The following is a 27,642-nucleotide window of genomic DNA, read 5'->3' on the forward strand; positions in this document are numbered from 1 at the left end:
CAGAGAACTGTGGGTTGGCAGGGACAGTGTCTGACAGACCAACCAACCTGCACATGTCCTCTATGCTTATTGTTATTGATCAACGTATGGTTATTTTGAGCCTTGATTATTGTTGTTTCTGTTGTCCCATTGACAATATTGACTATTATTATTTGTATTATGTTAATATTGTAAATCTCCAAAGTAAGCTTTGGCAATATGTACATTGTTACTTCATGCCAATAAAGTTAATTGAATTCAATTCATTTAAATATTGACTCGCATTCATCAAGCTGCCCACTCAAGAAAAAGCTTCAAACTGTAACCAGTGCCTGCAACCTGGTTTAGGTTATCAGTACCAGGGTAGTTACAAACAGCACAGGAATGAAATCATCAACATGTATCGATCACATCTTTACTAAATGCTGCAGAAATCGGCTTGAAAGCAGTATCCAGATCCATCGGATGTAGTGATCACAATATAGTAGCCGTATCTAGGAAAACCAAAGTTCCAAAGGCTGGGCCTAATATAGTGTATAAGAGCTCAAACAATACGTTTTGCCGCGATTCCTATATTGTTGATGTAAAGAATATTTGTTGGTCCGTGGTGTGTAATGAGGATCAACCAGACGCTGCACTTGACACATTTATGAAATTGCTTACGCAGTTACTGATAAGCACGCACCCATTAAGAAAATGCCTGTAAAAACTGGTAAATCCCCGTGGACTGATAAGGAATTGAAAAATGTTATGGTTGATAAGGATGAGGCAAAAGGAATGGCAAATAAGCCTGGCTGCACAACCGATTGGTAAGTGTACTGCAAACGGAGAAATCATGTGACTAAACTAAATAAAAAGAAGAAACTACACTATGAAACCAAGATATATGAAATAAAGAATAACAGTAAAAGTCTTTGGAGTTTATGGCTTTATACACCCTGCTATATTGTGGAGATGAGTTACCTGTCTAACAGAATGCAAAGGGTGTTCTTTAATAGAAGCCTCCAACATAATCAAATCAAATCAAAGTTTATTTGTCAAGTTGGCCGAATACAACAGATGTAAACCTTACAGTGAAATGCTTACCAATAGTCTGAAAAAAAGGTATGTGTGTGTGTGTAGGTAAGTAAAGAAATAAAACAACAGTAAAAAGACATTTGAAAATAACAGTAGCAAGGCTATAAACAGACACCTGTTAGTCAGGCTTATTGAGGTACAATGTACATGTATGTATGGTTAAAGTGACTATGCATATATGATGAACAGAGAGTAGCAGTAGCATAAAAAGAGGGGTTGGCGGGTGGTGGGACACAATGCAAATAGCCCGGTTGGCCAATGTGCGGGAGCACTGGTTGGTCGGGCCAATTGAGGAAGTATGTACATGAATATATAGTTAAATTGACTATGCATATATGATAAACAGAGAGTAGCAGCAGCGTAAAAGAGGGGTTGGGGGGTGCACACAATGCAAATAGTTTGGGTAGCCATATGATTTGATTACCGGTTCAGGAGTCTTATGGCTTGGGTGTAAAAACTGTTGAGAAGCCTTTTTGTCCTAGACCTGGCACTCTGGTACTGCTTTCCATGCGGTAGTAGAGAGAACAGTCTATGACTGGGGTGGCTGGGGTCTTTGACAATTTTTAGGGCCTTTTTTGACACCGCCTGGTGTAGAGGTCCTGGATGGCAGGCAGCTTTGCCCCAGTGATGTACTGGGCCGTACGCACTACCCTCTGTAGTGCCTTGCGGTCAGAGGCCGAGCAATTGCCGTACCAGGCAGTGATGCAACCATGCTCTTGATGTTGCAGCTTTTGAGGATCTCAAGACCTATGCCAAATCTTTACAGTCTCCTGAGGGGAATAGGCTTTGTCGTGCCCTCTTCACGACTGTCTTGGTGTGTTTGGACCATTCTAGTTTGTTGTTGATGTGGACACCAAGGAACTTGAAGCTCTCAACCTGCTCCACTTCAGCCCCGTTGATGAGAATGGGGGTGTGCTCGGTGCTCCTTTTCCTGTAGTCCACAATCATCTCCTTTGTCTTGGTTACGTTGAGGGATAGGTTGTTATTCTGCCACCACCCGGCCATGTCTCTGACCTCCTCCCTATTGGCTGTCTCGTCGTTGTCGGTGATCAGGCCTACCACTGTTGTGTCGTCTGCAAACTTAATGATGGTGTTGGAGTCATGCCTGGCCATGCAGTCATGGGTGAACAGGGACAACAGGAGGGGACTGAGCACGCACCCTTGGGGAGATCCAGTGTTGAGAATCAGCGTGGCAGATGTGTTGCTACCTACCCTCACCACCTGAGGGCGGCCCGTCAGGAAGTCCAGGATACAATTGCAGAGGGAGGTGTTTAGTCCCAGGATCCTTAGCTTAGTGATGAGCTTTGAGGGAACTATGGTGTTGAACGCTGAGCTGTAGTCAATGAATAGCATTCTCACATAGGTGTTCCTTTTGTCCAGGTGGGAAAGGGCAGTGTGGAGTGCAATAGAGATTGCATCATCTGTGGATCTGTTGGGGCGGTATGCAAATTGGAGTGGGTCTAGGGTTTCTGGCATAATGTTGTTGATGTGAGCCATGACCAGCCTTTTAAAGCACTTCATGGCTACGGACGTGAATGCTACGGGTCTGAAGTCATTTAGGCAGGTTGCCTTTGTGTTCTTGGGCACAGGGACTATGGTGGTCTGCTTGAAACATGTCGGTATTACAGAACATGTCAGTAAAGACACCTGCCAGTTGGTCAGCAGATGCCTGGAGCACACGTCCTGGTAATCCGTCTGGCCCCGCAGCCTTGTGTATGTTGACCTGTTTAAAGGTTTTACTCACGTCGGCTAAGGAGAGTGATCACACTGTCGTCCGGAACAGCTGATGCTCTCATGCATGCCTCAGTGTTGCTTGCCTCGAAGCGAGCATAGAAGTGATTTAGCTCGTCTGCTAGGCTTGTGTCACTGGGCAGCTCGCAGCTGTGCTTCCCCTTGTAGTCTGTAATAGTTTGCAAGCCCTGCCACATCCGACGAGCGTCGGAGACGGTGTAGTAGGATTCAATCTTAGCCCTATATTGACGCTTTGTCTGTTTGATGGTTCGTCGCAGGGCATAGCGGGATTTCTTGTAAGCTTTCGGGTTAGAGTCCCGCACCTTGAAAGTGGCAGCTCTACCCTTTATCTCAGTGCGAATGCTGAATGTGATCCATGGCTTCTGGTTGGGGAATGTACATACAGTCACTGTGGGGACGACATCCTCGATGCACTTATTGATAAAGCCAGTGACTGATGTGGTGTTTTCCTCTATGTCATCGGAAGAAACCCGGAACATGCAAAACAGTTCTGTAGTTTAGCATCTGCTTCATCTGACCACTTTTTTTATAGACCGAGTCACTGGTGCTTCCTGCTTTCATTTTTCCTTCCAAATAGGAATCAGGTGGATAGAGTTGTGGTCGGATTTACCAAATGGAGGGCGAGGGAGAACTTTGTACGTGTCTCTGTTTGTGGAGTAAAGGTGATGTAGATTTGATAGAGATTTGGTAGAACTGATTTAAGTTTCACTGCATTAAAGTCTCCGGCCACTAGGAGCGCCGCCTCTGGGTGAGTGGTATCCTGTTTTTTTATTTCCTTATACAGCTGACTGGGTGCGGTCATAGTGCCAGCATCTGTTCGTTGTGGTAAATAAACAGCCACTAAAAGTATAGCTGAGAACTCTCTAGGCAAATAGTGTGGCCTGCAATTTATCACAATATACTTAACTTCAGGTGAGCAAAATCTAGGAAGAATAAGGAATTCCTTACTTTTTCAATATTTACTAACGACTTGCCACTGGCTTTGAGTAAAGCCAGTGTGTCCATGTATGCGGATGACTCACCCTATACACATCAGCTAACTACAGCGACTGAAATGACTGCAACACTTAAAGAGCTGCGGTTAGTTTCAGAATGGGTGGCAAGGAATAAGTTAGTCCTAAATATAAAAAAAACGAAAAGCATTGTATTTGGGACAAATCATTCACTGAACCACAAACCTCAACTATATCTTGTGATAAATAACATGGGAATTTAGCAATGTATTGGTGAGAGATATTGACATGTTGAAAGCACAGAGCTGTCTGTTTAAACGACTAGCACACAGCTCAGACACCCATGCATACCCCACAAGACATGCCACCAGAGGTCTCTTCACAATCCCCAAGTCCAGAACGGACTATGGGAGGCGCACAGCACTACACTATTCCACATCAGGTAACTGATGCAAGCAGTAAAATCTGAGAGAAAAAAAGAGAGAAAAATACACCTTATGGAACAGCAGGGACTGTGAAGCAACACAAACACAGACACATGCATACACACATATAACTGTGGCATACAGCAGGTCAGCCACCAGGGGGAGACTCGTCGAGGCCTGGTGACAGACGGGAGTATACATCACGAGGCGATGGCTCCATCTGCTGGACGTGCCAGGTCTCGACCTGCTCTCCGGTCAGGACTAATTGGGGTTGATTGGGAGTTGGTGAGTAATCAAGGGCTAATTGCTCACCAGCTGTACAAGTCCCATAAAGCTGCCAGAAGGGCAGCACACAAGGGAGAGACTGGGGGAGGAAAGGACTCCCGTATAGCTGGGGACGGTTGCAGAAGTAACGTGAGTTCAGTTCTGATTCCCACATGATACAGCAAGACCCGGAGCCCAGTAGACGGTATCCCAGAGAGGGTCTCTTGGGGAAGACCTATACTTTTCTTTTGGGCTATTATTTTAATAAACACCTTTGAAACTGAGCTAATCCTACTCTGTGTCTGATCTGTGTAAATGTTCTGACCCAACCCTGTGGTCTGCCACATGACACACACAGATTTTGTGTTGTAGATATGTGGTCGTGGAGTATGGGCCTGAGAGCACACACTTAGTGTGTTGTGAAATCTGTTATGAATGTATTGTAATGTTTTAAAAAATGTATAACTGCCTTAATTTTGCCAGACCTGCAGGAAGAGTAGCTGCTGCCTAGGCAGCTAATGGGGACCCATAATAAAAGGACACTCCATTCTTGGTGAATGACTCAATCTTGACTTTACACCATATAAAGCAAGTGTCAAACTCATTCCATGGTGGGCTGATTGTCTGCTGGTTTTCCCTCGCTTGTACTTGATTGATAAATTAAGTTCACTAATTAGTAAGGTCCCCACACCTGGTTGTCTAGGGCTTAATTGATAAGGAAAAAACAAACCTGCAGACACATGAATTTAACCATATCCCTGTCCCCATGCTGGGCCTGTACTGATAAGCTTTCCATAAATAAAGTTACACAAGTTAAAACTGATCATTCATGAAGTAATGTGGAAAGCTAGTGTGTCATGATGGATATATGCCCCCCCCCCACGGCCCTTTGCTTTCAACGTTATCATCAACAAAAAATCTGGAGACATTTCTCTAAGATTCTATTTAAAATCCAATAAACAGTATTTGTTTTGTGTGTGATATGTACAGTCAGAATGAGTAGTAATGAATTAACCCTGAAACCAAATGGCAGAAATAAAACTCCATTAAGACACCGCAAACACGTTTTTATAAAAAATAGTACACATTGTACAGCATGTAGCATTAAGGTTGAAATATGTCCTTAAGAAAAAAAAAATGAGTTTCATTGTTCAATTTGGCAAGAAATGGATTATATCATATTATAAATACACACAGACAAGAGCCGAACACACTGACAACCTCAACATGCAAATCTATTGAAACTGTGGCCGGGATTCAATACAATACTGCGCGCTAGACCGTCATGAATAAGTTCCCAAACACACAGTCATGGACAGAGACTTGCATGAACCCTCCAAATGACGCAAGATTCACAACATAGAAGACGTTTACACCGACGGAGGAAACATGCAGACAATTTGTTTGTCCATGACTCCACACACACACAAGACTGATCGTGGTCTGAGTGACTATAACTCTTCCTTGGTGCTCTTGTTTAGTCCGCGTGGGCTTGTTGACCTCGACTCGTCCTTTAGCCACCTGTTGAAGACGGCGACGGGGTCGATGTTCCAGTGTTTGTGGAAGGAGATGGGCACCTGGTGGGCTAGGAAGTCTCTGGAGTAGTCTTCAGGTCGAGCCTGGAGGGACATAACAATTATTATACCGGCCTCCCTTACCTTGTCCACAGACCGCTTACAGGGCAAGAAAACCAATATGCCATTTTGTCATTTGAGTGAACAATTCCTTTCAACACCTTCCATTTCTGTCAGCCACAGGAGACTGCACTGGAGACGGCTGTAATTGCTACTCTTTAAACAGGGTTATTAAATACACTGGTACAGAGACAACCAGTCCCCCCAGGGGATGAGGAAAAAGTGAGGAGGAAACTAAGGAGGGATATTGGCTATTGGATACCAAAGACTAGTGTCTTTGTTACCTGAGCCTTGCCACAACAACCTTTGTTGAACTGTGAAATTGACGTACTGTGATTTGTTTTTAAATTTGGGGTAAAGAATATTAGGTCTAAGATAACTTATTAGATAAGGGTAATGGGCAAGGCAGCAGCTACTCTCCCTGGGGTCCAGCAAACATTTAACACATTACAATACATTCACAACACACTGTGTGCCCTCAGCCCCCTACTCCACCACTTCCACATATCTTGTGTGAGTATGCATGTGCCTATGTTTGTGTTGCTTCACAGTCCCCACTGTTCCATAAGGTATATTTCTATCTGTTTTTAAAATGTTACTGCTTGCATCAGTTACCTGATGTGGAATAGAGTTCCATGTCGTCGTGGCTCTGTGTAGTACTTGTGCGCAACTGTAGTTGGTATTAGGTAAGGGTAATGGATAAACATTTATAAGGTAACGGCTCTCTCCCACAGTGCAGTTTTGATCATCCAAACTTCTTTGCTACGTCGTGCAGTGGATGTGCTCCACTGTACGACATAACAGCTGACACATCTTTAGGATTTGCTATCTGAAGGGTGTTCTCGCTTACCACTTGCATAAATGAAGTTACATTTCTTTTGATTTGAATGTCTTTTCAAAATAGAAGATAGCAGAAAGTGCTTATTTCTCAAATCTGCAATAATCGGTGTTCTCGTAGGCCTTACAATATGGTCAATCAAATCGGATACTTAGAAATGGTCATTTAGGGTGTAGAAAATGTTAGATAACATACTGTGTAGAAAGATATCCCAATTGCTTCATCTTTTCTACAGTGCATGCCAGCATACAGCATTCCTATTGGCGTGGAATCTCCTTTGTAGCAGGGTTCACACAGCACAGACAATTCTGACATGCTAGATTTTTGTTCGGGAAGACTTGGTGTTGTCAGGAAATCACAAGTGCAGTAAATCGGCTATTGTTGACCCTGCCACACTGAGCGACTCTAGAGCTCCCATCTTTCATATACGATGATGAATGAACAATCAGGACAATAGTATGTGACAATAAAATTCCAAACTGTGGGTTCCTAGCATATGGGTAATAATGGGTAAGGCCAGTGTTTTACCTGGTGGAAGAGGGAGCTATGTGTGACAGGAAGCCCCAGAGCGTTGAGACACATCCCCAGCACCATGTCATCAGGGGCGTCATCACGGTAACACTTGCAGTCACTGGCCAGGAGCCTCACCACCGCGGCCCTACTGAACACCATCCTGACAACACACACACACCCCAACACGCATTAGCTTGTGTGTGTTGATCATTCTGGCACAGAAAATGATTGAGCACCTGGGTGGAGAATCCAATACAATATTATTATTATCATTATTAACACACACATCAACATCACTACTCTGAACAACACAATTAAGGGAAAACAAGGTGGATTGACAACGCATTCCAGCTATTTGTTTTTGGTTGAAAAACAATACCACATGTATGAATATAGTAATGTACACACAGGTAAACAAATATGTTTTGAGCAAAATTGTGTTTTTTTAGACACAAGTGTAAAATTCATGGAGTAGGCCATTAAATGTCTGGTGTCATAGGCCTCCCCCCTTGCTTGAGGAACAAAATAGGAGCATTAGAGAACAAAAGAGGAAGAAAAAAAACACCCCCATTTGTGCCTTGTCAGAGGACACGTGGATGTGCCTTTTGTTAAGAACTAGGTGATAAAGGAGTTGAAAAGGAGACTGGAGAAGGACTTTTATTAAAGGTTTATGTTGAATTGATCCCACAAATATTTATGAACGAATGGCCTGATTGCAACGAAGACGCGGAACCTGCAGATTACCTGCAGGTTGCCGCTGGATTTATTGACACGCTACTAAACGGGAGGGTTACACGCAGCTCCGAGCTAAAATAACTCTGTTTGCAACAAAAAAAACTGCACAATAAAACTACTGGACCAGCTGATCTGACGCTGTTATTGTGTCAAACCTGCTGAATACTAAGACAGCAGAAATGGCACGGGAAATGGTCATTGTCTACCTTCACTACTTCCGCCCCAATGAAAAAACATCCTACTCAGAACAATGACATCGAAATATGAAAAAGATAAATGAAGAATGTGACATATTACAACTGAATTAACATGATTAAACTGGAAATGTAACCCATGTCACTAACTGAAAAAGAAAGTTATTAAAAAACATATTTTAAATAATTAGCCTACCACATTGTCAATTAAAGTGATATTGATTGCAGCAATGACTGTGATAGAAAACTGTAAATATAACTATAAAACAAAACACTTTGCATCTGTTTCTTTGGATAACGAACTTCCAAATAACACGAAATTACTCTCCTTACTACATTTCTTTTATATTCAGACGTTGTTTCTTCAATAAAATAGGCTACAATATGCCACGGTAGGCCTACTGGCCGAAAAACTATTTTGTACAGTAGCCCTGTACTAAATTATAAAGGTTCACTATTGAGTCTTATCACGTTGTTCGACGAATAACTTAAATACGTATATAATCTCCACTGTCCTCACAATATTAGAATACAATATTGTTTGTTCGAAATACAACACAATCACGATTTTGTTTCAAATATCAAATGTGTAGCCTAAAGTTCAGGAATATTTCCTTTTCCCCTCTTGATAAGAAATTGGAATATTCGATTCAGACAAGTGAAATCATTAATGTACTACAAAATCGTCTGAAAAAAGATAAAAGCGACATCGGTCTTAAGGCGTCCTCATGCTTCCCATTCGAAACATTTCGTGCATACAGTACCAGTTAAAAGTTTGGACACACCTACTCATTGCAGAGTTTTTCCTTTATTTGTACTATTTTCTACATTAATAATAATAGTGAAGACATCAAAACCATGAAATAACACATATGGAATCATGTAATAACCCCCAAAAAGTGTTAAACAAATCAAAATATTGTAATGAAACAGGTAGGGAGCACGTCTCAAACCCTCGACCTTCTAGCCCGAGGTCCGAAGCTGAAAAACAGCTTCTATCTCAAGGTCATCAGACTGTTAAACAGCCACCACTAACATTGAGTGGCTGCTGCCAACACACTGACTCAACTCCAGCCACTTTAATAATGGGAATTTATGGAAATTGATGTAAAATATATCTCTAGCCACTTTAAACAATGCTACTTAATATAATGTTTACATATCCTACATTACACATCTCATATGTATATGTATATACTGTACTCTATATCATCTACTGCATCTTTATGTAATACATGTATCACTAGCCACTTTAAAACTATGCCACTTTGTTTACATACCCTACATTACTCATCTCATATGTATATACTGTACTCGATACCATCTACTGCATCTTGCCTATGCCGTTCTGTATCATCACTCCTTCACATATCTTTATATACATATTCTTTATCCCTTTACACTTGTGTGTATAAGGTAGTAGTTTTGGAATTGTTAGGTTAGATTACTCGTTGGTTATTACTGCATTGTCAGAACTAGAAGCACAAGCATTTCACTACACTCGCATTAACATCTGCTAACCATGTGTATGTGACAAATACATTTGATTTGATTTATCCACTGTGCCCGCAAAAGCATGCTCAAGCGGCAGAGACGATTTCCGCGCTTATAAACCCAGGGTCGTTACAATATATTTTCGATTTTTCAAAGTAGCCACCCTTTGCCTTGACGACAGTTTTGCACACTCTTGGTATTCTCTCAACCAGCTTCATGAGGTAGTCACCTGGAATGCATTTCAATTAACAGGTGTTCCTCGTTAAAATGCATTTGAGCCAATCAGTTGTGTTGTGACAAGGTAGGGGTGATATACAGAAGATAGCCCTATTTGGTAAAAGACCAAGTCCATATGTGACCGACCGCCTTGATCCAGTCTTATGTAGAAAATGTTGAAATTGCGTATTTTACATTGGATAAAAGCAGAGGCGGAGAGCTATAAAATGGTATATCATACACTGCATTTGAGGAACAATGGGAAAGTAGTTCTGCTTTGAAAGTTGATAAACTTGTAATCTCACTTTTGAGAAAATGGCCTTTGAATATTTTGGTACCAACTGGAGAGCTCTTCTTTGTCTACACCCATTCAGCATCATTCACACCATCTTAAGCTTTAGCCCGACCCATCTCTTCAAAGGGTTGGTCCAAGCGTTCTGTACTAACAACAGCAGTCAAGCACCCAAGTTAACTGGCTAACTTGCTAGCTACTTCCAGACACAAATGAGAGAACAGCTCACTGAACATTACTCGCCCTAGCAGAGCTGGTTAGGCTGTTTTTATGTTGTCCAGAGTGTTGGTGACTGCAACTGTGCTGACAGAAATTCAGAGTGTTTCGCTCTCAGAGCGTTCAGAGTGCACACTGGACACTCTGGCCGATGAGTAGGGTTGATCCGAGTATTCCAGACACAAATGAGAGAACACCACACTCTGACCATTTTACTCACCCTATCAGAATGTCATGCAGAGTGTTGGTGACTGTAACTGTGCTGCTGGAAACAAGTTAATTTTAGTCGCCAGATCTCAACCCCATAGAAAATCTTTGGAGGTAGTTGAAAGTCCGTGTTGGCCAGCAACAGCCCCAAAACATCACTGCTCTAGAGGAGATCTGCATGGAGAAATGGGCCAAAATACCAGCAACAGTGTGTGAAAACCTTGTGAAGACTTACCGAAAACATTTGACCTCTGTCATTGCCAACAAAGGGTATATAACAAAGTATTGAGATAAACTTTTGTTATTGACCAAATACTTATTTTCCACCATAATTTGCAAATAAATTCATAAAAAATCCTACAATGTGATTTTCTGGATTTTTTTTCTCATTTTGTCTGTCATAGTTGAAGTGTACCTATGATGACAATTACAGGCCTCTCTCATCTTTTTAAGTGGGAGAACTTGCACAGTGGGTGGCTGACTAAATACTTTTTTGCCCCACTGTATATATATTTTTAAATGCGTTAGACAGGATTACATGAAGGTCCATCAAGAACTTTGAATGTTTCTTCAAGTGCAGTCACAACAACCATCAAGCGCTGATGAAGAAACTGGCTTTCATGAGGACCACCACAGTTCATTAGCGTTACCAGCCTCAGAAATCTGCAATTAACTGCACCTCAGATTGCACCTCAGAGTTCAAGTAACAGACACATCTCAACATCAGCTGTACGTACAGAGGAGACAGCGTGAATCAGGCCTTCATGGTTGAATTGCTGCAAAGAAACCACCATTAAAGGACACCAAAAATGTCCAAATGAGTTGCATATTTCTTTAGTTATTGTAAGAACCGACGCTGGAGATGAGAAGCAGGTAGGGGGAGTTGAACATTTAATAAGGAACAGACATCAAACAGGACAGAGACAGCGTCAGAGCCGGGTATGTAAAGATAAACAAACATTTATACTGAAGCTGGGAACAGAGCTTGGGAACAGATAGCGGAGGTAATGACACAATGTCCAGGTAATGACACAGAGTCCAATAATCGTTGATGCGCATGACGGGGGAAAGGCAGGTGTGTGTAATGATTGTTGCAGTAGTACATAATGCTGGGGAGCCTGGGAGAAGGCCTGACAGTACCTCCCCTCTAGGGGTGCCACCCTGCGTCCCACCTGGTCGAGCCTGAAGGGCCGGCCGAGGCACGGGTGCTGGACAAGCCGGCTGGGAGTAAAATCCAGACGAACCGGCAGAGGCATTGGAGCCTGTCGATCCAGCTGAGGCGTGGGAGCCCGATGATCCAGTTGGCAGCCTGACGAGGCGGCTGGGCGTAAAAACCTAATAATCCGGCTGACGCCCTCTTAGTTTTTTCCTTTTCATGGTTTGAGTGCGAGTAGATATACAGTAGTAGCCCTACCAGTAATTATATTATATTGTGGCAAACACAACATTACAGTTGGAACTTAACTTGACCAAATAAAATGGTTCAATAGAAGGAAAAAAAGTTTTGAAGGTTTAAACCTTCACAAAAGTTTTTAAGAGGCTTATATTGCAGCAATAACCAACAAAGGCAGGTGCCTACTGTCGTCCTACCTGACAAATGGCAGCGATAGAGAGCAATAGTAATGGCGTCTTCTTGTAGGCACTAACTCCGCCATGGAGTTATGGGAAAATGATTGGAAGTTTTGGAAATGCAGAAAATAAAATCTGTGGTAAACACAGGCTTAAGAGATCTTCTATGTTATAATTTTTCCAATTCCTTTCCCCCTTAGGAATGGTGGAACAAACCAGAGGTAACTCATTTCCGGTTTTTAGGACTACAAGCTGGCGAGCTCTATAGACAAATCATATTTATTTTACAACAGGCCTACTTGTAACCTATCTTAAACTAAAGCACAAACACGGAGCACAAAATAAAAAAGACAGTTCGAACAACTTATCCAATGAAAATGCCTCAACAAAAGGAATCTAAACACAACATATTTAAAGAACTGGTTTAGATTTTTAAATATGCCTACAATAATACAGGCTCTGATCAGGCCCTACACCCAAACAAGGGCACTGCGTTCATCCACCTCTGGCCTGCTCGCCTCCCTACCACTGAGGAAGTACAGTTCCCGCTCAGCCCAGTCAAAACTGTTCGCTGCTCTGGCTCCCCAATGGTGGAACACACTCCCTCACGACGCCAGGACAGCGGAGTCAATCACCACCTTCCGGAGACACCTGAAACCCCACCTCTTTAAGGAATACCTAGGATAGGATAAAGTAATCCTTCTCACCCCCCTTAAAAGATTTAGATGCACTATTGTAAAGTGGCTGTTCCACTGGATGTCATAAGGTGAATGCACCAATTTGTAAGTCGCTCTGGATAAGAGCGTCTGCTAAATGACTTAAATGTAATGTAAATGTAATAATAATAATGATACACAATAATAATAATGATAAATACAAAATTGTATCAAACCTGAATAGCGAGTTGCACATAGTCCATTTGGCCGCACCAATGTTCTTGTCACCTTTGTTCACTACAATATTACAACTTGTACCCACAGAGGACAATCCACTTGTTGACTAGTTTTCACTATACTCTTTCTCCTCTAACTTTAGTTTTACGTCAATGAAAAAGGCCTCCATCTGCGCTATCAAGAGTAGCCTATAGGCCGAGGCCCCTCTCACTCGCCCTTTCTCTCTCTCCTCAGCAGCAGGCGCACGTGATCCGAGAAAAAAGTGACAATTTAGGAACAAGACCCGCTCGCTCGGGACTCGGAATTTCGGATCTGAAGACCTCTCGTTGGAGGTATTTGAGGACCGGAGTTAGGAACCACTGCTCTAAAAGTATGGCCTCTGTCTCAATTAACATACATTTCTGAATCCAAAATGTCTGTGTCAGATGTTAGCTTAGTCCCAAAAGGCACCCTTATCCCTTACATAATACACTACTTTTGACCAGGGCCATCAAAAGTAGTGTACGCTGAAGGGAATAGGGTGCCATTTTGGATGCAGATGTTGTGACTCACCCCCCTCCTCCGGTGATGTAGCTGTAGCCTCCCTGGCCCAGCCCGTAGCCGTACCTCTCCCCTAGACACACCGGTTCAGAGGGGTCATAACAGCTCAGCAGCATCTGCAGTCTGGGCAGGCTGGGGAGGGTAGACATGCATGTACAAACAAACACACACTGAATGCAAACAAACACACGTGTGCACGCAGACACACACACACACACATATTCTCTCTTCACACAGGTGTGCACACACAAACAACTTACACACACCTGTACACTGGTATAATATTCCTCATCAAAACCTCCCAATTCTGACACCGCTGCTCTCTACATCCAGTAACCTCCGCACTAAATAAAATATAATACGTTTGCTGACTTTTTGACAGCTTTTTCACTGCGTCAGGGGTTTTGGCATAAGTGTACACACACACATGTTGGACTGAGGAGGTACTATCACTCAGACACACCGTCAGCCATTGTGGCTTTTTGTCTGTCTGTCTGTCTGTCTGGCTGTGTGAGTCTGGCTGTGTGCATGTGCGTGTGTGTGTGTGTGTGCGTGTGCGTGTGCGTGTGTGTGTGTGTGTGTACTGAGAGCTTTACCTGATGAGTGTGTCATCATCCACCACCAGAAGCCATCTCGTCTTTGGCACTGCATCGCTGACATACCTCTCCAAGATGGCAAACGTCTTCCCACAATGACCTGCAGAACAAAACACACAGAGTACCATTTCTGTAACTCTAGGATGTAAGGTTGCCAATCATTTGACAGGACATTAAAGGTCCAGATCTTAATTTGAGCTCTAGAATCCTCACTCTTGAACTAAAAAGTTGAACTAAAAGTTAGGATTAGGGTTGACTGTGGGATATAGCTTTTTTAATTGTTTTATTTCACCTATTTAACCAGGTAGGCCAGTTGAGAAGAAGTTCTCATTTACAACTGCAACCTGGCCAAGATAAAGCAAAGCAGTGCGACAAAAACAACAACAGAGTTACACATAAACAAATATACAGTCAATAACACAATAGAAACATCTATGTGTGCAAATGTAGAAGAGTAGGGAGGTAAGGCCATAGGGGCGAAATAATTACAATTTAGCATTAATACTGGAGTGATAGTTGTGCAGATGATGATGATGTGCAAGTAGAGATACTGGGATGCAAAAGAGCAAGAGGATAAGTAACAATATGGGGATGAGGTAATTGGGTGTGCTATTTACAGATTCACTGTACTTGTACACAGCTTTTCTGAGCTTTTCTGACAGCTGATGCTTAAATTTAGAGAGGGAGATATAACTCTTCAGCTTCAGTGATTTTTGCAATTCATTCCAGTCATTGGCAGCAGAGAACTGGAAGGAAAGGTGGACAAAGGGTGTGTTGGATTTGGGGATGACCAGTGCAATATACCTGCTGGAGAGCGTGCTACGGGTGGGTGTTGCTATGGTGACCAGTGAGCTGAGATAAGGTAGGGCTTTACCTAGCAAAGACTTATAGATGACCTGGAGCCAGTGGGTTTGCCGATGAATATGTAGTGAGGGCCAGCCAACAAGAGCATACAGGTCGCAGTGGTGGGTAGTATATGGGGCTTTGGTAACAAAACGGATGGCACTGTGATAGACTACATCCAGTTTGCTGAGTAGAGTGTTGGGGGCTATTTTGTAAATGACATCGCCAAAGTCAAGGATCGGTAGGATAGTCAGTACGGGGGTATGTTTAGCAGCATGAGTGACGGAGGCTTTGTTGCGAAATAGGAAGGCGATTCGAGATTTAATTTTGGATTTGAAATGCTTAATGTGAGTGTGGAAGGAGAGTTTACAGTCTAACCAGACACGTAGGTATTTGTAGTTGTCCACATATTCAAAGTCAGAACCGTCCAGAGTAGTGATGTTAGTTGGGCAGGAGGGTACGGGCAGCAATCGGTTTTTAGAGCAATTGGTTGAAGAGCATGCACTTAGTTTTACTAGCATTTAAAAGCAGTTGGAAGCCACAGAAGGAGTGTTGTATGGTGTTGAAGCTCATTTGGAGGTTTGTTAGCACAGTGTCCAAAGAAAGGCCAGATGTATACAGAACGATGTCATCAGCATAGAGGTGGATCAGAGAATCACCAGCAGCAAGAGTGACATCATTGACATATAAAGAGAAAAGAGTCGGCCCGGGAATTGAACCCTGTGGCACCCCCATAGAGACTGCCAGGGGTCCGGACAAAAGGCCTCCGGTTCGACACACTGAACTCTATCTGAGAAGTAGTTTTTTTTATTATTCTTTAATTATTATTATTATTCTTTTTTTTTTATTATTATTTTTTTAACCTTTATTTAACCAGGCAAGTCAGTTAAGAACACATTCTTATTTTCAATGACGGCCTGGGAACAGTGGGTTAACTGTTCAGGGGCAGAACGACAGATTTGTACCTTGTCAGCTTAGTCTGCCGATAAGAATGCGGTGATAGACAGAGTCGAAAGCCTTGGCCAGGACGTTGAAGACGGCTGCACAGTACTGTCTTTTATCGATGGCGGTTACGATATCGTTTAGGACCTTGAGCGTGCCTGAGATGCACCCATGACCAGCTCGGAAACCAGATTGCATAGTGGAGAAGGTATGGTGGGATTCGAAATGGTTGGTGATCTGTTTGTTAACTTGGCTTTTGAATATTTTAGAAAGGCAGGGCAGTATGGATATAGGTCTATAACAGTTTGGGTCTAGAGTGTCTCTCCCTTTGAAGAGGGGGATGACTGCGGCAGCTTTCCAATCTTTCGCTATCTCAGATGATAAGAAAGAGAGGTTGAAGAGGCTAGTAACGGGGGTTTCAACAATTTTGGCTGATCATTTTAGAAAGAGAGGGTCCAGATGGTCCAGGCCAGCTGATTTGTAGAGATCAAGATTTTGCAGCTCTTTCAAAACATCAGCAGTCTGGATTTGGGTGAAGGAGAAGCAGGAGGAGGCTTGGGCGAGTTGCTGCGGGGGGTGCTGAGATGTTGGCCAGGGCAGGGCAGGGCAGCCAGGTGGAAAGCATGCCAGCTATAGAAAAATGCTTATTGAAATGATCGATTATCGTTCGTTATAGGTGGTGACAGTGTTTCCTATCCTCAGTGCAGTGGGCAGCTGGGAGGAGGTGCTCTTATTCTCCATGGACTTTGCAGTGTCTCAGAACTTTTTGGAATTAGTGCTACAGGATGCAAATTTCTGTTTGAAAAAGCTAGCTTTAGCTTTCCTAACTGACTGAGTATATTAGTTCCTGACATCCCTGAAAAGTTGTATATTGCGGGGGCTATTCGATGCTAATGCAGAACGCCACTGGATGTTTTTGTGCTGGTCAAGGGCAGTGAAGTCTGGAGTGGGCAATATCTGTTCTTAGTTCTACATTTTTTGGCATGCCTATTTAAGGTGGTGAGGAAAGCACTTTTAAAGACAACCAGGCATCCTCTACTGACGGGATGAGGTCCATATCCTTCCAGGATACCCGGGCCAGGTCGATTAGAAAGGCCTGCTCGCTGAAGTGTTTTAGGGAGCGTTTGACAGTGGTGAGGGGTGGTCGTTTGACCGTGGACCCATTATGCACGCAGGCAATGAGGCAGTGATCGCTGAGATCCTGGTTGAAGACAGTAGAGGTGTATTTAGAGGGCAAGTTGGTCAGGATGATATCTAAGAGGGTGCCCATGGTTACAGAGTTAGGGTTCTACCTGGTAGGTTCCTTGATAATTGAGGTCATCTAGCTTAGATTGTAGGACGGCCGGGGTGTTAAGCATAGCCCAGTTTGGGTCACCTAACAGTACGAACTTGTCACGTCCTGACCGTAGTTCCTTTTTTATGTCTCTGTTTTAGTTTGGTCAGGGCGTGAGTAGGGGTGGGCATTCTATGTTCTGTATTCTAGGTTTTGTATTTCTGGTTTTGGCCTGGTATGGTTCCCAATCAGAGGCAGCTGTCATTCGTTGTCTCTGATTGAGAACCATACTTAAGCAGCCTGTTTTCCCATTATGGGTTGTGGGTAGTTGTTTTCTGTGTCTGTGTTTTACCGTAGAGAACTGTTTTGGTTTTAATTTATTTCTCTTGTTCTTTTGTATTCTGTGTTCAGTTTAATAAATATATTATGGACACTTACCACTCTGTGCATTGGTCCGATATTTCATACTCCTCGTCAGAGGAAGAAGAAAATCGTTACAGAACTCTGAAGATATCAATTCGGATATGGTGTCCAGGCCACAGCTGGGGGCTGAAGGGGGTCTATAACAAGCAGCAACGGTGAGAGACTTATTTCTGAAAAGGTGGATCGAAAGGTTTCAAGATCGAATCCCTGAGCTGACAAGATAAAAAAAAAACTATCGTTCTGCCCCTGAACAAGGCAGTTAACCCACTGTTCCTAGGCTGTCATTGAAAATAAGAATTTGTTCTTAACTGACTTGCCTAATTAAATAAAGAATTGAGGAGTATACCACCTCAGTCACCGGCTTCATCAATAAGTGCATTGATGACGTCGTCCCCACAGTGACCGTACGTACATATCCCAACCAGAAGCCATGGATTACAGGCAACATCCGCACCGAGCTAAAGGCTAGAGCTGCCGCATTCAAGGAGCGGGATAATAATCCAGACGCTGATAACAAATCACGCTTTGTCCTCCGAAAAACCATCAGACAGGCAAAGCATCATCACAGGACTAAGATTGAATCGTACTACAACGGCTCTGACGTTCGTCGGATGTATCAGGGCTTTCAAACCACCTCTCTGGCAAAACATTTTAGAGCCCCCACCCATCTTGACGGCGTAGTGAAACGTTTAAGTTTTAAAGTTAATTTTAAAGGACATAAATGTAATATTTTTGTGGCCAGCAAATCTCCAGTCAAATTGACTGGTGCTGAGCAATTTGTATAAATCAAATCAAATGTTATTGGTCGGATACACATATTTAGCAGATGCTATTGCGGGTGTTGCAAAATGCTTGTGTTCCTAACTCAAACAGTGCAGAAATATATAACAGTACACAATAATATACACAAAAAAAGAGTATAAATATACAGTACCAGCCAAAGGTTTGAACACAGGTACTCATTCAAGGGTTTTTCTTTATTTTTAATATTTTCTACATTGTAGAATAATAGGTTAGACCTCAAAACTATAACATAACACATATGGAATCACGTAGTGACCAAAAAGGTGTTAAACAAATCAAAATACCTTTTATATTTCAGATTCTTCAAAGTAGCCACCCTTAGTCTTAATGACAGCTTTGCACACTCTTGGCATTTTCTCAAGAAGCTTCAGGAAGAATGCTTTACCAACATGTGGTGATTCACATTTTCAGTTTTGCGCAAAATGCTGCCATCTATCCACGTCTTTTGGTTCAGATAGGTTTTAATTGTCACAGTGGGAACAACATCCACTTTACGCTTCCTGAGTACTGCACGCTAATGGATTGTGCCACAATCGGTTAGTGTTAGTCTTAGGTCCAGTCAACTTGAGCGTCTCCGTAAGCTAACATTCGGTTAGCGTGTGGCTCAGGCCCAGTCAATTTGACAACAAGAGCCGATCTGTCTTTGGTTGACTAATAAGTAGGATGCACCAATAGAATGCAATTTCATTACTGTAGATACAGTACAAGTCAAAAGTTTGGACACACCTACTCATTCAAGGGTTTTACTTTATTTTTACTTTTTTTCTACATTTTTCTACACTGTAGAATAACAGTGAAGACATCAACACTATGAAATGACACATATGGAATAATGATTGGTTAAATAGCACTTACACAGCCTGAAGGTTTGTTTTGGGTCACTAAGTGCAAACTAGATAGGATGGCGTATCACTTCAGAATGCTGTGGTTGCCATGCTGGTTAAGTGTGCCTTGAATTCTAAATAAATCACAGACAGTGTCACCAGCAAAGCACCCCATCACACCTCCTCCTCCATGTCACGGTGGGAAGCACACATGTGGAGATCATCCGTTCACCTACTATGCGTCTCTCAAAGACACTGCGGTTGGAACCAAAAATCTCAACTTTGGACTCATCAGACCAAAGGACAGATTTCCACCGGTCTAATGTCCATTGCTCGTGTATCTTGGCCCAAGCAAGTCTCTTCTTCCTATTGGTGTCCTTTAGTAGTTTTTTTTGCAGCAGCAATTCGAACATGAAGGCCTGATTTGTGTGACAGTGTGTATGGCGTCGTGTGGGCGAGCGGTTTGCTGATACCATACTCACCAGACATGTAACCAATTGAGCATGTTTGGGATGCTCTGGATTGACATGTACAACAGCATGTTCCAGTTCCCGCCAATATCTATCATCTTTGCACAGTGAAGAGGAGTGGGACAACATTCCACAGGCCACAATCAACACCCTGATAAACGGTATGTGAAGGAGATATGTCGTGCAGCATGAGGCAAATGGTGGTCACAGCAGATACTGACTGATTTTCTGATCCACACCCTTGCCTTTTTATTTAGGTATCTGATACCTGTATCTGTATTCCCGATCATGTGAAATCCATTAGGCCCTAATAAATTGATTTCAATTGACTGATTTCCTTTATTGAACTGTAATGCAGTAAAATCTTTAACATTTTTGTTCAGTGTAATAAAAGCATTGCTTGAATCTATCATCGTATTTGGGGATCCGAGAAAAAATAGCCTTTGATAAACACATTTCATGTCATTTTACATGAGTGGAGACGAGAATAATATTTTTGAATACAACACCAGAGCATGTGACTTGAGTTTAAGTGAGGAGCCACGCATGTGTAATTTGGCTGGAGTGCTGAGAGAATTGAAAAAAAAGGAGTGGGAGTGTTGGCCCAGCTCTAATTTTGCTACGGCTCAACCATGAGCTCTGGGCATGATCTACACAGCATATTTTGCTTCCTTTATCCCTATTCTGTTGTATTTATTTAGCCTACCCCACTACTAGGTATGCACAGAGAAAAAGCAACTTGTTTTTTAAGGAGGGCATGGTGACTGAAGGAATTGGCTGAGAAAATCTATGGATAGTAGACTATAATTCTGTCTGTCAAACAGGTTCAGTAGGGCTACCTCTTATTTCTTAACTAGGAAGAAATAGGGTCCAACACAAAGTCCTCATTAGAAAGAAATAACTGTGAACACTGAGGCTGTATCCACTTAAAGTTCCAGTTTTAACAGTGGCCAAGTAGACTACTGTGGCTATTTGATCAGAATGTAGGCCTACCAGAGTGGCCTACCATCAAAAACAATGGAGAAAATGCATCCCGTAACATTTTAACATGGAAATAGCTGTTCTATCATTCTGCCTACAGTAGCAGCCAATGTGTGGTGTTCAATGTTTGCCTACCTTTGACCTTAAAACAAACAAAAAACACTTTACAAAATAAATCCCATTATTATTCCCATTCCATTTTTACAGAAAATCAGAGAAATTATGCTACCCTCTACTTAGCTTATTCAAGGCAGTCTCAAAATAAAACACTGCCTCTTCAGACCAAAAATATATATTTCCCCGACTAGCGTTCAAAGATGTTTAGAAATGTACACGTTTTGTGCTCTTGTAGGAAGCAATCCCTCCTCTATTGCTGACTATACAATTCTTTATAACTGGGCTAGCTAGCAAAGGATATTAACAAATGTAATGGTAGGACGTAATGGTAGGAGGACTCACTGTAGCTGATCGGGTGATGACATGACTTTTGCAGTTAAAATAAGAGAAACTCATAAATGAGACTCAGATCATACAAAGTCATTTTACAATTAAATCTGTCAGAATCTCAAATGTCAGAATAATAGTAGAGAGAATGATTTATTTCAGCTTTTATTTCTTTCATCACATTCCCAGTGGGTCAGAAGTTTACATACACTCAATTAGTATTTGGTAGCATTGCCTTTAAATTGTTTAAATTGGGTCAAACGTTTCGGGTGGCCTTCAACAAGCTTCCCACAAAAAGTTGCAGCAAAGCACCCCAAAACCCCATGCTTCACGTTTGGGATGGTGTTCTTCGGCTTGCAAGCCTCCCCCGTTTTCTCCAAACATAACAATGGTCATTATAGCCAAACCGTTCTATTTTTGTTTCATCATACCAGAGGACATGTCTCAAAAAAGTACGATCTTTGTCCCCATTTGCAGTTGCTAACTGTAGTCTGGCTTTTTTAGGGCGTTTTTTGAGCAGTGGCTGCTTCCTTGCTGATCGGCCTTTCAGGTTATGTCGATATAGGACTCGTTTTACTGTGGATCTAGATACTTTTGTACCTGTTTCCTCCAGCATCTTCACAAGGTCCTTTGCTGTTGTTCTGGGATCGATTTGCACTTTTTACACCAAAGTACGTTCATCTCTAGGAGACAGAATGCCTCTCCTTCCAGAGCGGTATGAGGGCTGCGTGATCCCATGGTGTTTATACTTGCGTACTATTGTTTATACAGATGAACGTGGTACCTTCAGGCATTTGGAAATTGCTCCCAAGGATGAACCAGACTTGTGGAGGTCTACACATTGTTTTATGAGGTCTTGGCTGATTTCTTTGATTTTCCCATGATGTCAAGCAAAGAGACACTGAGTTTGAAAGTAGACCTTGAAATACATCCACAGGTACACCTCCAATTGACTCAAATTATGTCAATTAGCCTATCAGAAGCTTCTAAAGCCATGCCATCATTTTCTGGAATTTTCCAAGATGTTTAAAGGCACAGTCAACTTAGTGTATGTACATTTCTGACCCAATGGAATTGTGATACAATGAATTATAAGTGAAATAATCTGTCTGTAAACAACTGTTGGAAAAATTACTTGTGTCATGCACCAAGTAGATGTCCTAACCGACTTGCCAAAACTATAGTTTGTTAACAAAAAATGTGTGGAATGGTTGGAAAACAAGTTTTAATGTCTCCAACCTAAGTGTATGTAAACTTCCAACTTCAACTGTAGATACAGTAGAATAGGATAGAATACAGTATATACATATGAGATGAGTAATGCCAAATATGTAAACATTATTAAAGTGACTAGTGTTCCATTATTAAAGTGACCAGCGATTCCAAGTATATGTATATAGGGCAGCAGCCTCTAATGTGTTAGTGATGGCTATTTAACAGATTTTAACAGTCTGTTAAATAGACATCAACATTAAAATAGGGAGCTGCCCATTTTAAGGTCAGGCACCACACCCTAATAGGGATTTTTTTCTCTTAATCATATGACAATCAACTTTTACCAGTTGAATGTAGACACAAATAAAATAAGTGTCCGGTCAAGAGTAGTGCACTATGCAGGGAATAGGGTGCCATTTGGAACGATGACAGAGTGGTGAATTAGCTTTCCATGCAGCGCTACGCCAAGGCCAACCAAGGTTTATAAAATGTTTAATTTAGCGTGCCATTGAATAATGATAATTAGGGCGATTGCACAGCCTCGGCTCTGTGGGATTGTGCGTGAAATACAGAGTCTTGGCTTCGTCTGTTCCAGATACACTGATTTACTGCATATTACAGCACAAGCATTCCATTACACACCATTCCCTTCCTCTGCCCCTTTCCCACTGGAGAATTGATAGGTGAAGTTGTCATAATTAAGATAAAATCAGAAGAGAGCAAAGTTGATAGTTAATAAGCCTATTCAGAGCTTACTACAGAGCTCTTCTATAAAACTCAAGTCAATAAAGGTAATTTACTCGCAGAGCAGTGGTACTGGTTGAATCAGAGGTTTCCATATTCATTCTAAAACCATCATAAAAGTTGGCCATTTCCACCTGATAAGACTATCTATCAAATCACACAACATCTAATCGAGCCACCATATTCAAAATTCCTGCTACTGTGGGCATATTCGACATTATTTACAGGTCTACCTGAAGTCATGCTGACATTGTTACTATCTCTTACACTTCAATGGATGCAGTCTGTCACAAGAGTCCTGAATTAAAATGACCCAGGGGTCACAATCATGAAAAAAAAAAACAATCCGGCCTTCGTCGTTTGACGTTGAGAACCGCGGAAGAGATGAGAGCTGACATTTAAGTAAATGCGCAGATAGCGCATCTCAGTCAACAGACAAGACACCCAATTAACAACCTGGTGAAAAAGCAGTGGCAAAACAGAAGCACAAAATGTTCCCACAGCCCTTTGTTGCATCCCAAATGTTATGAGAGCAGGATCGGACAGGAAGCCAAATTATGCTTGATTAAATAATAACAACAAGATATAATGTGTAGTGTAACTGGTTGAATGGTATAACATGCCTGTAGCATCAGACTCGCCATCTGCCAGAGTTTGTCAGACTGAATCAAATCAGGAAACAACTCAGTCCTTATCTATTCAATTCACTTGGACATATAGCTGAATCTACACATCTGCTGGCATGCGACATAATGTCATCTCGAAATAAGAGGTGAATCATCTTAGATCTTCGCTTCATACACATTATTTAGCGATCTTTATCTTTGAACAAAATCAACTCTGAACTTTTCAACTGTGCTTTTGAAATTGCATCAAATTGTCTCAATTGCAACAGGTCCTGACTCGAGTGGATATGTGGATGGAAGCAGGGCCTGTATTCACATTGCGTTTCAGATTAAGTGTGCTGATCTAGGATCAGGTCCTCCCTGTCCATGTAATCTTAATATTTATTCATATCTAAATCAGGCAAAAGTGATCCTAGATTAGCACTCCAACTCTGAGACATTTTATGGATACAGGCCCTGGACTAACTCACCTCTCTCTGTGTTGGGGACTCCTAGGTCGATGGTAGGTATGGAAGGGTCAGTGTGGTCACTGTAATACTCCAACAGAAATGCCTCTCTCTCCCACGTCTTCTTCACCACTGGGACTGGGGCAGGACAACAGGACGACAGGTAAAACAATACAGCTCAACACATCCACACCACCATAGTAAGAAGAATCAGGCTTCTGTACACAGAAAACGTGCAGCATTACTCATTATGAATGTTAAAAACATATAACTTGTCTTTTACAGAACTTTTTTAAATAAATATTATTATTTCATTATTATAATCAGAACAATTAGCTGTGACCGACATGTCAGCTGGAGCTGATGTAGAATTTTCACGATGCTTCCGAAATTCAAACAGCCAAGTCAAAGCAAGTTTGTGCTGAGAGTTAAACCAGACCTGACAGAGTTAGCACTTTACCAGGCACACATCTCAAAAGGCTAAAAATACACTCTTTTAGAAGAATAGAGAAAATGTTGACATGAATATTTTACGAACATTATGGACCAGTTGAACCACCCCAGAGCTTCAGATGAGCTTCAAAGATCTGACTCACCCCTCTCAGTGTGAAACTTCTTACAAGTTTTCACAGCGACAAAGATATCTTCCTTCTTTACAGGCTCCCCCTGTAAAAAAAAACATGAAAAAATTGACATATTTTAGGGAGTTTTTCCTGGTCAGGTCACGTGGTCAGGAAGAACATACATACTAAGAGGGGAGCTGTTATCATTGTTGAAGCACTATTGAGAAGGTGTATTTTTCAAATTCCCTGCCCCGTGTTGAATTGTCCTCGTGAATATTTCAATATCTCCTCAAGATAACACATGCGGTATTATTAGGTTTTTAGTTGAGAGTGAAATGTGAATTGGCCATCTTTATTTAAGTGCTCAGGTCTCCTGCCTGTCTGTCTGTGGCTCTCAGGCTGACGAGGCCTCTCTGTGAGGCTCAAGGCCTTCTGCTTTATGTCTGCATCTCAAATGGCACACTATTTCCTATGCAGTGCACTACTTTTGACCAGGGCCAGTAGGGAACAGGGTGGAATTTGGGACACACCCAACGTGTTATCACTATCTTCTCGGCATATTAGAGCTCTGGCAACAACCAGGTTAGCAGGAAGATGATGTGGAGAAAGGGTAGGAGGGAGACTAAAAGGAGAGAGCCAGCATAGTCAGAGATGAGATGGGGAGGGAGGAAAGATAGAAGAGAGAAAAGGAACAAGCCAGGATAGGCAGAAATGAGAGGGGGAGAAAGGGTAGGAGGGAGTATGAAAAAATTATGGAAATGTATGCACTTGTAAGTCTCTCTGGATAAGAGCATCTGCTAAATTTCGAAAATGTAATTAAAATGTAATTAAATAAAAATGTGTAATTTAAATTAAATTAAAATGAGGGAGGAAGGGTAGAAGAAAGACTAAATGGAGAGAGCCAAAATAGCCCTGGATCTCTCTCCCTAAGGGGAATGAGAGAGGAGAAAGATTATGTGATGAAAATTGTATGTTCGTGCTTTTCTAATAACCAATTTCTGTGTTCATGCTAGAGACTGAGTGAATGAATCCTCACTATCAGTGTCTGCAATTTGGCAGTACGCCCAGACCATTGTTTTGAGAATGAAAGATATCTCAGCTTCAAGAGAAGAAGCCTCGTCAGGTATTGGTCTGTCACATGCATGAACCAGTATTGGTTGGTCACATGATTGAAGCAAACATGAATGATGAATTAATTATGAATAACGTATAATGTGTCTGCAGTATATAAGAAATCTAACGGGACTGCCCCGGAAGAGCTCCTGACAGATGCGCACTATGTTGAATCAAGTTTATTGGGATCTCTCCAGTTACCTGTTGTGGCAGACCATGGGGTTGGGTCAAGACATTTACATAGATCGTACACGGACAGAGTATGATTAGCTCGGTTTCAAGGGTGTTTATTAAATAACAAATCAAAAGAAATGGATAGGTCTCCCCCATGAGACCCTCCCCGGGATACCGTCTTCTGGGCTCCGGGTCTTGCTGTATCTTGTCGGGCATACAAACTCAAACTCCCCCGTCTTAGCTCAGGCACCATCTCCAACTACACGGAAGTCACCTTACTTCCCCCCAGGCCTCCCTTGTGTGCTGGCAGCTTTATGGGGCTTGTACAGCTGGTGAGCAATCAGCCCTGGATTACTCACCAACTCCCCAATCAGCCCCAATTAGTCCTCGGTGGAGAGCCCGTCAAGACCTGGCATGTCCAGCAGATGGAGCCATCGCCTAGTGATGTATACTCCGTCTGTCAACAGGCCTCGACGAGTCTCCCCCTGGTGGCTGACCTGCTGTACGCCACACTGTTAATAAACAATGATTCATTGAAGATTGACTTTGAACGTCCCTGTGTAGAATTTCCACAAAAATGTGGCGTCAAAGAACAGGATGATTGATTCTGCCTGCAGAGCTTTCCAGTGGGGATCTGTGAGGCCTATTTTATGAAGCGCGAGGGAAATTCCCATCTGACCAAAAGAGGACGAGACCCGCCCAGACCAGACACTTACTGTGAGCTGCCCAGGAGGAGACACATCATCCGCGAACAATTGAGGGAATATCTTTGAATTTATGAAGTCAATATAAATGAATTTGTGTAAAAAAATTATAACAATAAAACCAATAAAATTAAGGCGAATAACGCATAATAAGGTACCCAGAGTCTTATAGAGAGAAAGGCTATTCACTAGTCTTATGAGAAGACTAGAGCAACGGTATCATGGAAAGCCCCGCTGACAGCTGTCTGTAGGCATTTATAGAAGAAGTGTGTAAGTGGTCTGCGGCCACTTCTAATTGTTTGTGAAAGATATATTTGGTGCAAATGGGTAATAAGGGAGATTACCGAGTGTGTTTGGGAGTAAATGAGGATGTGAAAGTTGTGTGAGAATGGAAAGGACATGTTAAGCCAATTGAAATTTGGATAAGCTGATTGATTGAAATTTGGATAATAAGTGGCTTGAAATTTGGATAATTAGAGGAATGAACTTGAGCTATTAAGTACTGAGTGAATGAGAGCTGTGTGAAAGAATACCACAACCAGTTCTATGTAAGTTTTTCGATCTATAACGCTAACTACGGTTATCTAGGGATTCAGTCCACCATCGCCCATCGTGGTCTGGGACTACTAGCACGAGTGTCATTGAGCACGGGTTGTTTTATATGTA

The 27,642-nt window shown here is 42.2% G+C and overlaps 1 protein-coding gene across 5 annotated transcripts in view; it reads right to left on the minus strand.

The window, feature by feature from the left end:
* Positions 1-5,500: 5,500 nt before the first annotated feature.
* The window catches only part of LOC118397035 (beta-1,3-glucosyltransferase-like), a 149,831-nt gene continuing 127,689 nt past the window's right edge, over positions 5,501-27,642 (minus strand). For all 5 annotated transcript variants that reach the window (XM_052467098.1, XM_052467097.1, XM_052467101.1 and 2 more), the window contains 6 exons: positions 25,019-25,088; positions 24,447-24,560; positions 14,388-14,487; positions 13,804-13,923; positions 7,451-7,595; positions 5,501-6,069 (listed from right to left, as the gene is read on the minus strand). In XM_052467098.1, coding sequence (XP_052323058.1) covers positions 5,902-6,069; positions 7,451-7,595; positions 13,804-13,923; positions 14,388-14,487; positions 24,447-24,560; positions 25,019-25,088 — 717 coding nt within the window. In that variant the 3' untranslated portion in view covers positions 5,501-5,901. The remainder of the gene's footprint in view (positions 6,070-7,450; positions 7,596-13,803; positions 13,924-14,387; positions 14,488-24,446; positions 24,561-25,018; positions 25,089-27,642) is intronic.

Source organism: Oncorhynchus keta, chromosome 18 (assembly GCF_023373465.1).
Source record: "Oncorhynchus keta strain PuntledgeMale-10-30-2019 chromosome 18, Oket_V2, whole genome shotgun sequence".
NCBI lineage: Eukaryota > Metazoa > Chordata > Actinopteri > Salmoniformes > Salmonidae > Oncorhynchus > Oncorhynchus keta.